Here is a 12,293-nt window from a genome sequence, read left to right as displayed (position 1 = left end):
ATGCAATTGTGAATTGAAACTGTCTTCTGTAGTTTATCACCAAAGTGGTGCTGGAAAAGTTTGAAAACTTAAAAATTTATATTGATATTTATTAATTTGTAATAAAGTGTAATCTAATGTTTGATTAAAAGTCTAAATTTGGAAAATCTTGTTTGAACTCTAAATATTAAACACTTTTTTTTCCTCACTATCTGAATTTAAATCAGACTAAACTATTCTTGCTTTAGATTGGTTAGAATTACCAAAATAATTTTTACTAAATGCCAGAAAATTTTGAGAATCTTTTTCCAAAAGAAATTTTTCTGTAACTTCAGGCGTATAAAGGGGGGAAAAAATCATCTCCAAACTGTGGTGCTGGAAAAGTTTGAAAACATCACCTTGAAAGTGCTTTAATTTTCCTGTAACGGATGCTGCTTACCTGGCAGGAGTGAAACGCGTTCTGTCTGTGTTTACAGGTGCGGTGCTGCTGGATTTGGACCAGAAGACTCTGCCGGGTATCGCCCACCAGGTGGTGGAGCAGATGATCATTTCCGACCAGATCAAAGCGGAGGACAGATCCAACGTTCTGCGAGCTCTGCTGCTTAAACACAGGTAGAAAGATGAAGTAAACCTTGGATTTTATCACAGATTGTTGACAATACTCACTTTGCTCCCCTTTAAAAGTCATAAACTAATCAGTAGTATCAGATATTACTAACTAAATTTAACTGTCACAGCAAATTCTCAATTTTAGGAAGAAGCAGTCTTTACTTCCTGTTCATTTATTCAGTGGGGGACGCCTCTTTGATCATTCCTCTTAAAACCAGACTTCTACATCCTCTTAAGCTCTTTTCTTTACAGCTGGAGTGGGAGTAGGTCTGCCACAATAACAAATTTTGTTGGACGATAAATTACCCCAGAAGTTATTGCAATAAACGATCATTTGTAATGACACTGTTTTGGTAATAATGACGCAAGAACAGGAAGACATTTTAAATATCCAAAATAAATAAACAAAATGACAGAAACAACAAATAAAATTAGCTATAGAGTCTCTGTCAACAAAACTGTCCTTCAAAAAAGGGATAGTTGAGACTAAAGCACCAAACTGAAGACTCCAGTTTTTGGTAGAAAGAGAAAAACGATAAATCATGCAAATGAAAATTGTTGAGCTTATTGCCTAAGTGGGAGCCACAAAACTATTCCAGTGGCTGCAAAAGGCCCTAAAGATGCAAATTTATTAATACTTTTATGTTAAATCTGCTGTTTCTTCTGTCCTTAAAGTTTTTTTTCCCCTCTCTGCTGCTTCCTGCTAGTAGATGGCTTCATGCTTGGTCTTTGCCCCTCTTCCTCTTGCTCAACCTCTCTCTCCCTTTTGCTGCCCCCCAAAGTCACCCGAGCGATGAAAAGGAACACGTTAGCCATTTCCCCAGAAACATCTCAGCAGCCAGCCTTGGCAGCCTTTTACCGCACCACCACGCCGCCAACCACAACCATCAGCTGGAGCCGTCTGTGACCGACCCGCTCATGGGAACCGTCAAGTCCGAGGTGGACAATGACGCTCGCATCGAAATCGACAGGAACGAGCCACAGGTACGTCTGGGTTCCCCCCGGCTGGTAGAGGCTCTCACTCACACTTCATCGTCCGTGTTGTTGCGTTTTCAGCAGAAGGAGCCGAGTCTCGGGCCGGGCATGCATCGATCCAAGTCCAAACACGAGCTGAAGTTGCTGGAGAAGATTCCGGAAAACGCTGAGGCCACCGTGGTTCTTGTGGGTAAGTTGTTCATATCCAAAACCAAATATTACCTTTTTTTATGTTCTGGTTCTACTTTAAACAGGTTAGGTTAGGTCTATGTCCAAAAATAACACATATTTTTGACAAAATCATTCTTGGATAATGAGATTTCAGTTCTGATATTTTGAGCTCCTTTCAAATTGCGCTTTATCAGGGCCTCCTGTCACTTTAAATCCAGATAAACTGCTGCTGGCCAAAACCCCCAACATAATGTTAGTAGTCACATGAAAGTGACTACGAACAGATCCACAATAATACAACCTTACAACTTTGAAAAGCAGTTAGATTAGTCAAAGACAAAACTCTTGTCTTTTCCAGCAGCCATTGTACAGCGCGCACAGCAGTAAAACCAGCTGACCAAACGTGCTGGAACTCTGCTTGTGTTGCTAAGTAATGGGCTGGGGGTTGCTAGGTAACACCGCAGTGCCTGCTGATTTGTAGCATTATATTCTGGAGGTTTTTGAAACGGCTCACTTTCTAGATGGCAAAACATTAACTTATTGCCAGAAAATGTCAGTTTCCTTTTTTTTTTTTTTTTTTTTTTAAGTTCTTGTTTTTAGAAGGAGTTGAGACCCAAATGGAAGCAAAAAAAACAAACATCTGCTTTAATACTCCTTTGCCTTTTGTTGTGTTTTTCCAGGTTGCGTCGACTTCCTGGAGCAGCCCACCATGGCGTTTGTGAGGCTCCAGGAGGCGGTGGAGCTGGAGTCCGTTCTGGAAGTTCCTGTTCCCGTCAGATTCCTCTTCGTTCTGCTTGGACCTCCAACCACCAGCATGGACTACCATCAGATTGGACGCTCAATCTCCACCCTCATGTCTGACAAGGTGAGCAGAAAAATAAATGGATGCTGTTGTCTGGGGCTGGGCTTCTCATGCCAGATCTCAGTTTAGTTGATTTTGCTTGTTTTCTTTCTAAAGAAATTACAGGAAATATTTTCAAAAGGTGCCATTTGTTTTAGTTTTAGTCATCCCTTCTCTGAGTTGCGTGATGGAGAATTAAAAGCAGGCTACGAGAATTTTTGTTTAATTACCAGAAAGTAGTCGTCATATTAGCAGAAAAATTATGCAGTTTCACCAGAAACATCTTAAATTAAGAGTTTTAATGAGGGGGGAAAAAAGCTTCATTATCAGGATCTGATGTAATAAGCTCAAGTTGTGTTGATCTTTCTTTGAAATAGTCCTGCTAATGATTTGATGCTGATGTGTTAAAAGATTAACTTTCTATTCAATATTATCGTCACAAAAGTTTTCAAACAATTACACTTTATTCTGGTGTTATTGCGTGACCCTTATATTCAGTTGTGAAACTTACCTGAATATAAAATCCAACTAAATAGAAACTGTGAAACTCGCTCAAATACGCCACAAGATGGCGGCCTTGGTCGGGCGTGCTGCAAACCCAAGGAGTGCATTGGTGAAACAAGTCCTAAATAACACATGTTGAGTTGATTTTTGTGCATTTGTCTTTTGTCCACAGCAATTTCATGAGGCAGCTTACCTGGCGGACGACAGGCAGGACCTGCTGAATGCCATCAACAGCTTCTTGGACTGCAGTATCGTTCTGCCGCCATCGGAGATGGGAGACGACGAGCTGCTTCGCTCTGTTGCTCGCTTCCAGAGAGAAATGCTCCGTAAGAGGGAAGAACAAGAGCAGGTCAAGCTGCTGGCTAAAGAGCCGAAAAGCTTCGAGGACAAAGGTCAGCTCTTCTGTCAAGGGAAAACATTATTTTATCGTGTTAAGGACCAACAGCAAACTGGTCAAATGATCACTGTTTATTACTTTGCATTATGTATACACTTACAACTTTCATTGATATGCTGCCTGAGTCACCATGGTTACCATTTTGCGAACTCCTAACAAGTGAGAATATCATTGCAATGTTGATTTATATTAGTAAATCAATCACATATTTCATTCAGAGAGTTTCATTTTTAGTAATTATTTCTGTTTTAGATGATTGGATGGTTATTATTATGGTAAGTAATGAAAACCCAAAATTCAATTTTTAAGGTAACTTGTTACATAAAACAAATTTTAAAAATTCAAGGGTGGACTAATGCTACAAAAAAAATTACAAACAATAAAAAAAGGGACCTGGTGCCCAAGTTTTAGTTGATTGTAGATTTTTCTTAAACAACACAGGTCATGAATATGATACAAGTGGTCTGATCAGCCTGAAAAAGTGAGATAAACTGCTTTATAACAACTTGAATGTCTTTTCTCACCCAGAGGCCCTCCTCAAACCTTCAAAACAGTCAGACGACCCCTTGGAGCGCACAGGCCGCCCCTTCGGAGGCCTTATAAGAGACATTCAGCGTCGATACCCAAAATACATCAGCGACTTCAGCGACGCCTTGAACAGCCAGTGCATGGCGGCGGTCATCTTCATCTACTTTGCTGCTCTCTCTCCAGCTATCACATTTGGAGGTTTACTAGGTACGGATGTGTCTCCTCATTTCATAATGTCAGGGTTTTGTAATGTTGGAAATGAGAGCATAATAAATCCTTTCCAAAGCTTTTACACCCTTTATGTTACTTTACTGCTTTGGTTTTTGTCCATCGTTTGAGTTGAGCTGTTCAGTTTGACTTGCCTTCATAGGTCTACTCACTGAGTCTTTTTGTTTGCTCCTCTCCACAAGCTAACGCATGTCTTGTTAACTACCAGTTTAAAAAACTCAGGCTTACTCCTGCGTCTCATGTTTTTAGCTTTAGCTTTACATTGTTCTGCTCCATTTTGTTGCTTGTTGTTCTTAGTATGTGCAAATTAGAGATTTTCAAATCACAGTGCAACTTGCAAAATAACTCTTAAAGACTCGACCTTGGGTAAAATTTATTTCCACTTATTTACATTACACTTTTCTTCCAAACAGATGTATTTTCTTTTGTTTTTGAGGTAAATTGCGTAGAATAAAGCTACATCAGAGTTGGAAAATGTTTGTCCACTAAACTCTGGTCTTTTGAAGAAGGATTTTCAGATCTCTTTCTGTTCATGTTTTGCTAATTAAAGTTTTACTGACAAACTCTGTATGTGTTTATCTGAAGGCGAGAAGACGGAAGGACTGATCGGGGTTTCTGAGCTGATCATCTCAACGGCAGTCCAGGGAATCCTGTTCTGCTTACTCGGAGCTCAGCCGCTGCTGGTCGTTGGTTTTTCTGGGCCCATTCTGGTCTTTGAGGAAGCCTTTTATAGTGTAAGTTTTAGATTAAGTTTAATTTTAATAAAAACGACATGTAAAATTGAAAGGCACAAGGAATCGTCCCTGAGGTACACCCCAAATGAGCAGAATAAATTATACTGTTAAAATGTGACAGAAAATAGGAGGTGCAAGATGTTTTAATAATGTCAAAGGCAGTGGAGAAGTGGAAAAGAAGAAGTGGAAAAGAGTTCCTATGCTGTCATTTATGCTGTTTTTGCTCTAAATTGCTCTTAAATTATAGCAACTGTGCTGCAGTTTCCTACACAAAATTATTTACTTCAAGCTTAAATGATCCATAACTTAATTTCCACGACTTGCATCGACATGAACGCTGGTTAGTCCACATTTCTCACTCTTCTGCATCTCCACAGTTCTGCAAATCAAACAACATGGAGTACCTGACGGGCCGCGTCTGGATTGGGTTATGGCTCATCGTCATCGTGATCGTCACGGTGGCCTTCGAAGGCAGCTTTCTGGTGCGCTACGTCTCCCGCTTCACCCAGGAAATCTTCTCCTTCCTCATCTCCCTCATCTTCATCTGCGAGACCTTCGTCAAGCTGGGCAAGGTATGCATGAGAGAGAGAAGTTTTCGTTTGCGTAACAGACGTTAAGCCAAAGTGACTAATCTTTGGACGCCGTTCAAAACATGGGGTCAAAATGAGTGTTTTCCTAATGAGAGCTCCTTTAATCTGGTGTGATGGATTTAATTTGAAAGATTAATCGACTGAAGGTTTGTTATTATTAATAATTATTATTGTCCAGATTTAGAACGATGCCGTAATTTTAGGTTGGTGTTTAATGAAAGACTTTTGCGTTCAGATATTCAAGGAGCACCCGCTGAAACGCTGCTCAGTCAACAGCACCACAGTAGAAGAAGAAAAAGAAGTCGTACTAGGAAACAGAACGATGAGGGAGCACAATGACACCCACGTCGTCACGGTTACCGGGGAGCCTAACACGGCACTGCTTTCTCTGGTTCTCATGGCCGGAACGTTCTTCATCGCCTTTTACCTGCGGAAGTTCAAGAACAGCGCTTTTTTCCCCGGGAAGGTGAGAGAGTTTGATTTATGCAATGAAAAGTATTCAGCATCACTGGAAATGTTTTTTGTTAAATGGGCTGGTAAAAAGCTGTGCAGGGGCTGAAAATGGCCCTCACTCCACACTTTGGGCACCTCTCCAATACGGGGTCATTATCTTCAACTATTTAAACTAAAGCTGAGATGATTTTAGAGCTTTATTAACTTGAGTTAATCTTCTCTGTTGAAGATTGTATGAGCATGTCATTTTTAATGACAGAAAAATGGGAAATACAGAAAATGTCAGTGATTGTAAAATTTGCATCAATAGTTGCGATCACAACTTCCTGGAGGAACTGAATATTTAGCTAAATGTTCATAGTGAAACCTGCTGAAGCGACATTCTGTAACTGGTTGTTTCCACCTCTTCGTTTCCAACCAGTTTGCGTTTTATTTTCTAGTGTCGCAGGATTATTGGAGACTTCGGGGTCCCCATTGCGATCCTGATCATGGTTCTGATGGACTACAGCATAGAAGACACTTATACTCAGGTTGGTTTCAGTGGTTTGGTTTCCCTCCTGTCCAAACGCTGCTGAGTGTCGTCTCTGTCCTCTGTCCAGAAACTGAGCGTCCCCAGCGGTTTCTCTGTGACGAGTCCCAACAAGCGAGGCTGGATCATCAATCCTCTGGGCTCGGATGGACAGTTTCCCGTCTGGATGATGTTCGCCTGCTGTCTTCCCGCGCTGCTGGTTTTCATCCTGATCTTCATGGAGACGCAGATCACAACGTGAGTAGAACCGCAGGCGCCATTTTGATTTGAACCTAGATGGTCAATCAGCGAATAAACAGACGGGAAGCTGAGAAACCTGAAGACTCTCTGCTCTCCTCTGAGCCTGGAGATGAAATCAAGGAGAATGATTTCTTCTTTCTGTCCTTTTCCCTTACTTCCTTTCCCCCTTGTGTTTTTCCTTTTTTCCTTCTGTCCTTCCTTCAAGTTGTCTTTTTATTCCTTTCTTGCTCCCTTGTTTCCACTCTTTTTCTTCTTTCCTACTAGCTTTCCTTTCTTCTGTCCTTCCTTCCTTGCTTCCTCCCTTTTAACCTTGCTTTCTTTGCTTTTAATCCTTTTTTGAATTCCTCCTTCCTTGCTTTGTCTTGTTCCCTTGCTTGCCTTTTTATCCTCCCTTCCTTCCTCAGCTGTATTAGATGTGTCGTAAGCATCTGTTTCTGTTTATTTTGCAGCTTCAGGTTTACGTTTCCGCATCAGGCTTGATTTTCTAGATAAACTCTCCTTGTTTTCTCTCCTTCAGGCTCATCGTCAGTAAGAAAGAGCGGATGCTGCTGAAGGGTTCTGGTTTCCACCTTGACCTGCTGCTCATCGTGGTCCTCGGCGGCACCTCGGCGCTCTTCGGCCTGCCGTGGATGGCCGCCGCCACTGTTCGCTCCGTGACCCACGTCAACGCCCTGACGGTCATGAGCAAAGCCGTCGCCCCTGGAGACAAGCCTCGCATCCAGGAGGTGAAGGAGCAGAGGGTCACCGGGCTGCTGGTCGCCGTCTTGGTTGGTGAGTGTCAAACTGGGACCTTTTTGCTCCCATTAAAGCTTCTTTTACTGGTGGAGTTTGTGTCCAGGTCTGTCCATTGTGATCGGCGACCTGCTGCGTCAGATTCCCCTCGCCGTGTTGTTTGGCATCTTCCTCTACATGGGAGTGATGTCGCTCAATGGCATCCAGCTGACAGAGCGAATGATGCTGCTCCTCATGCCGCCAAAGTATCACCCTGACCACACCTACGTACGCAAGGTGAGTCCAGATTAAAAACGCGTGATCGATATCAACAGATGATAGATCTGTTGCAGCGTTTCCCCCAGAAAACACGCCAGGGCAGGCATCCAGCGGCTCACCATGTAAATGAGTTAAATAAATAAAATGGAACTTATGTCATTGGATGGCATTAACAAAAACCTGAACACTAACTATAAAGTCTAAGAGGCAAACATAAAATTTTAAAGTGTCCAAACATTTTTTTTATCCTTTATCTGTGACTTGTCACTTTATTTACTGAAGTTTCACCAAAGAGATTCTTTAACTTTTCTTTGCTATCACTGTTATTAATAGTAAATAAACAATACTTAGCCTGCTGGGTGGAAACTCTTTGGTGATGGAATATTCAAAATATGGAATATTCATTGAACTCTGATCCAAAACTGCACAGCATTCTGGGAGATGTAGGCAGAGAAAAGGCTTTAACCTCTTATGGCCAGCTAAGCTAGGTTGGTGGAATGAACAAACTGACTCAGTCTTTGGTTACCTAGCAACAACCTGCTGGGTAAGAAGCAGATTCAAGTTCCGCCCCCAACTTTGGTTACCTAGCAACAGCGGGAGTTTAAGATTCTAACACTTTTCCTCATAACTGCTAAAAAATAAAGTGAAAATTGTGAATAAAGTAGAATATTATGCCACCAGTTTGGCAGTATTTCAGATATTTAAAACAACAACAAAAAAACAACCGAATCAGTAATTAAATAATTAAAATGTATCATGATATAAGTGTTTCATCATATCAGTTGACATGTACTGATATGAAATGTCCGCTTCCCGGTGGTAAACTGGACTGATTTGTGTCCGTCAGGTTCGTACATGGCGCATGCATCTCTTCACCTGCATCCAGATGGTGTGCTTGGCCGTCCTCTGGGCCGTCATGTCCACACAGGCGTCTCTGGCTTTCCCCTTTGTCCTCCTCCTCACTGTCCCCGTCAAGATGTTCGTGCTGCGTCGCGTCTTCAACGAAAGAGAGATGGCATGTGTAAGTCAAGTTTTTATTTGATTGTTGCAGCCTAAAATTGCTGAATTTATGAAAAACATTGTGAAAAATTCAACTTTTTAAAAAAAAATATTGCAGTTACATTTGTTGAGCTTTACTTTTGCAATAACACTGCAAAATTGCTGGACATAACCTTCCCAAAAAGACAGGATTTTAACAAAAAGAGGCAGTATTATGTAAAATCAGCTTTTTGGAGTTTTGCATCATGTGACTGGAGTGGTGCCTTGATTCTTTCACTCCTGGGTGGACCTGGCATGCATCTGCTGAGCTCATTATATGAACTACTTCAATGCAGCACAGGTAAAAATGTCAAAAGGGCAGAATTGTGTTTTCCAGACATGGTGGCATTTTAGAGCATATAAATGCCACTATGAGAAACTGCAGCCTTCAATTGTTAACCAAATTATATGCATTTCAAATATGACTTAAAAGAAATTTCACTTTGTAATTCAACAACTTGAAAGTGTCCAATTTCAAGTTGCTCTTTCTGAAACTCTGCCTTCAGGAAGTCATCAGAACATGGCTCCTCTATTAACCCTTTAACATTTTTACCAGAGTTTATGCTAATTTCTGCTGGCTAGACTAAAGGACTTGAGTGGGGGAGGATTGCAATGTAGGTCTGAAAATGCAGCGCAGAGGAGGAGCTGCGCCTGGAAGGCGGAGCTAGGTCCACCCTGACGTTTTGCATAGGCTGAATGGTTGCCATGGAGATTGAAGGATTTCTTAAACATGCAAGAAGGAATCAAATACTCAAAGTACTTTTTTGACAGTGGAATAACATAGTTATTATTGTAGTTCTATTAAAAGAAGCAAAAAAGAAAATATTTACACAAGAAATAATATAAAAACAGGATGTAAGAGGAAGACAGTCGCCACCTTCTGGCTACACTGTGTTCTGCGCCTCAGTATGTTGCCATTTCCTCTGGTTTTTCTGTGAAATCACCTGATAAAAGCTCAATCAAAACTTTAAAAATAAGACGGACATCATGATGCATAAGAATCGAGGTTTAAAATATTATGCAAAAGTAACATGAAACTAACCAGCTTATTTCTACAATACTACTACAGGACATTTGTTTTCATTTTACATTTTTGTTTTTAAGTTGTAAATCATAGAAAATCATCAAACTTTAACATATAGGAAAATTAATACATCCATCTTTCTTCTCTTTATTATTTTTTTTAGCTGGACGGTGATGATGCAGAACCATATTTTGACGAGCGCGATTGTCACGACGAATACTCCGAGATGCACATGCCCGTGTAACGCCGCTCCCAGGCCTCGCATCGCCACTCAATCCAACTCCACTCGACACCGAAGCCCATCAGAACCGCTGACCTCTGGGTCAGAAACTTGAAAGTAAAGCTCGATGGAAGAATCTGGTCAACAACACCTCTGCTTGGGCGCCTTTTTGTGCTTGATAGCGACAACAAAATGAAGAGATTTAGCTTTATTTCTTTATTTTTTTCATGACATTTTATTTTTATTTAAACATTTATTTCAGGGGACAAGAGATTCCAAATAAAACGAAGTGATTGCAAGCTAAAAATTAATATATAGCAGTAGACGTATGTGCAAAACTGATAACATTTTAGCCCTGAAAGGTTGCTATGATTCACATTGAATATGTGGAAGATATCTAGGATACATTCCTTAACATTAACATGTTGTTAGTGCTAGTCATGTTTTTTTCTTCCTTTTACACCCACTAAGCGCCTTATGAAGGAAACGAGATACTGAGCAATTTTTTCCTCCTCATTCTGTCTTATTTTAGACAATCACTTTAAACATGAAGCTTGTAGCACTTTTTATAAGAAACCAAATCTGAACTGTATTCTGTATAATTATTTTAGCTGCTTAGTGTTCGTAGTGTGGCTTTAGTTGAGGGATTTTTTTTTCAGCCTGCTTTTTCATCATTTTGTTTTGTTTTTAACTCTGATGCTGCGGTTTAAATCAATTTCAGTGCCTGCAATGATGCAAGATCACCAGCAGAGGGAGATCTTGAATTACTGTTAATGTTTCACCAGAAAATGCAATTGTTCTGTTACATTAATGCCATGAAATCATGTTTGTCATCATAGAGACTTCACTTTTTTTATTTAAAAAAAACACAGTGGCGGTATAGATGCACTTGAATTGTCCCCTCGCACATGTGCAGGGCACTAATGTTATAATATGTTGTGACTCGGTGAGGAAATGCTGTAAAGTTGTCACCATTTTGTCCCAGTGCCAAATATCTGCGGTTAGAATAACAAGCTGCAGCAGATTGGTTATCTCCGATCTGATCCTGCGTTTTTTTTTGTTTTTTTTTCACTTTCACTCTAAAACATTCCATATTTTAACTTTTGCTGTGTTAAAACAGTCTAATCATTTCAGATTCCCACACAGACTGAATAGAAAATCGATGCGTCTCTGCTTTTTAAACTCTGTGTGTTTTAATCATTTTCATCGTGCGGTTAAAGCTTTGACTGTCAAACACTTTAAAACTGACTTTGTTACATTATGTCAAACACTACTTTTCCCCTCTGAGTGCCTCAGCCTGACTGAGATGGTGCCTTTCTGGGGTCAAAAGTCACAAAAAGTGAAGTGCCTGTAGGGGGAGGGGGGGGTAGCCCACACGTGTGTTTAGGATGGCACGTTAGTGTTCAGCACTTTTCAAACATCTCTGGATTATGCATCACTGCTGTTTGCTTAAAGAATACTACAGAAGTTTTTTCTGCTTTTAATGTATGCAAACACTTTTTTTGTTTTGTGCTGTCTGTTTCTGATCAGTGTGCCTGTGTAGCTTCAGATTCTGTGATCAAGTCGTTATGAAGAAGTGTGTAGGTTTGTTTTTATTGCAATACAAGTCCATGAGACTGTTGCTGATAACTTGTCCATCAGACATTGATGACAAATAAAGTATTTTCTATTTACCTGGGTTTATTTATTATTCATGAACATGTCATCCCTGCTTCAAATAAAGAGTAATAAAGTGCTTGGTGTGAACGCACCACTAGCTTTAGCTCCACTAATACCATCTTGAATTAGTGCTTTAGCTCTGTTATAGTCAAATTAGCTTTGTAATGTTAGCTTCCACTAATACTGTGTTAGTGTCATAGCATTAGCATCTGCTAGTACATGTGGAAATAGTGCTTTGAATTAGTGCTTTAGCTTTAATGGTGTCAAATTAGCATGGCAATGTTGGCTTCCCATACTATGTTGTATTAGTGTTTTACCATTAGCATTTGCTAGTACATGTGGAATTAGTGGTTTAGTGTTGGTTTCACTAATACTATTTAACTCTTTAGTATTAGCTTACACCAAATACCATGTTGACATAACACTTTAGTATTACTTGTTGAATTATTGTTTCAGCTTTGGCAGAATTAACTTTTTAGCTAGCTGTGCCCACCACTGAATCTCTATATTTACCCCACAGCATGATGCCGCCAAATAAAAATAGTGCAAAACGATGAAAATGTGTGTGTGTGTGTGTATATATA

The 12,293-nt window shown here is 40.3% G+C and overlaps 1 protein-coding gene across 3 annotated transcripts in view; it reads left to right on the top strand.

The window, feature by feature from the left end:
- The window catches only part of slc4a2b (solute carrier family 4 member 2b), a 50,504-nt gene extending 38,781 nt beyond the window's left edge, over positions 1–11,723 (top strand). For 2 of the 3 annotated variants that reach the window (XM_007569078.2, XM_016680200.1), the window contains 15 exons: positions 456–591; positions 1,371–1,572; positions 1,645–1,753; positions 2,415–2,599; positions 3,252–3,471; positions 4,005–4,211; positions 4,818–4,966; positions 5,344–5,538; positions 5,792–6,022; positions 6,450–6,539; positions 6,609–6,775; positions 7,296–7,549; positions 7,617–7,786; positions 8,616–8,789; positions 9,994–11,723. In XM_007569078.2, coding sequence (XP_007569140.1) covers positions 456–591; positions 1,371–1,572; positions 1,645–1,753; positions 2,415–2,599; positions 3,252–3,471; positions 4,005–4,211; positions 4,818–4,966; positions 5,344–5,538; positions 5,792–6,022; positions 6,450–6,539; positions 6,609–6,775; positions 7,296–7,549; positions 7,617–7,786; positions 8,616–8,789; positions 9,994–10,074 — 2,570 coding nt within the window. In that variant the 3' untranslated portion in view covers positions 10,075–11,723. The remainder of the gene's footprint in view (positions 1–455; positions 592–1,370; positions 1,573–1,644; positions 1,754–2,414; positions 2,600–3,251; positions 3,472–4,004; positions 4,212–4,817; positions 4,967–5,343; positions 5,539–5,791; positions 6,023–6,449; positions 6,540–6,608; positions 6,776–7,295; positions 7,550–7,616; positions 7,787–8,615; positions 8,790–9,993) is intronic. The other variant, XM_007569079.2, reaches the window with a different exon arrangement.
- Positions 11,724–12,293: the final 570 nt, after the last annotated feature.

This window comes from Poecilia formosa, unplaced genomic scaffold (genome assembly GCF_000485575.1).
Source record: "Poecilia formosa unplaced genomic scaffold, Poecilia_formosa-5.1.2 Scaffold236, whole genome shotgun sequence".
NCBI lineage: Eukaryota > Metazoa > Chordata > Actinopteri > Cyprinodontiformes > Poeciliidae > Poecilia > Poecilia formosa.
The sequence above is the reverse complement of the archived record's forward strand: the minus strand, read 5'-3'. Positions and strand labels throughout refer to the sequence as shown.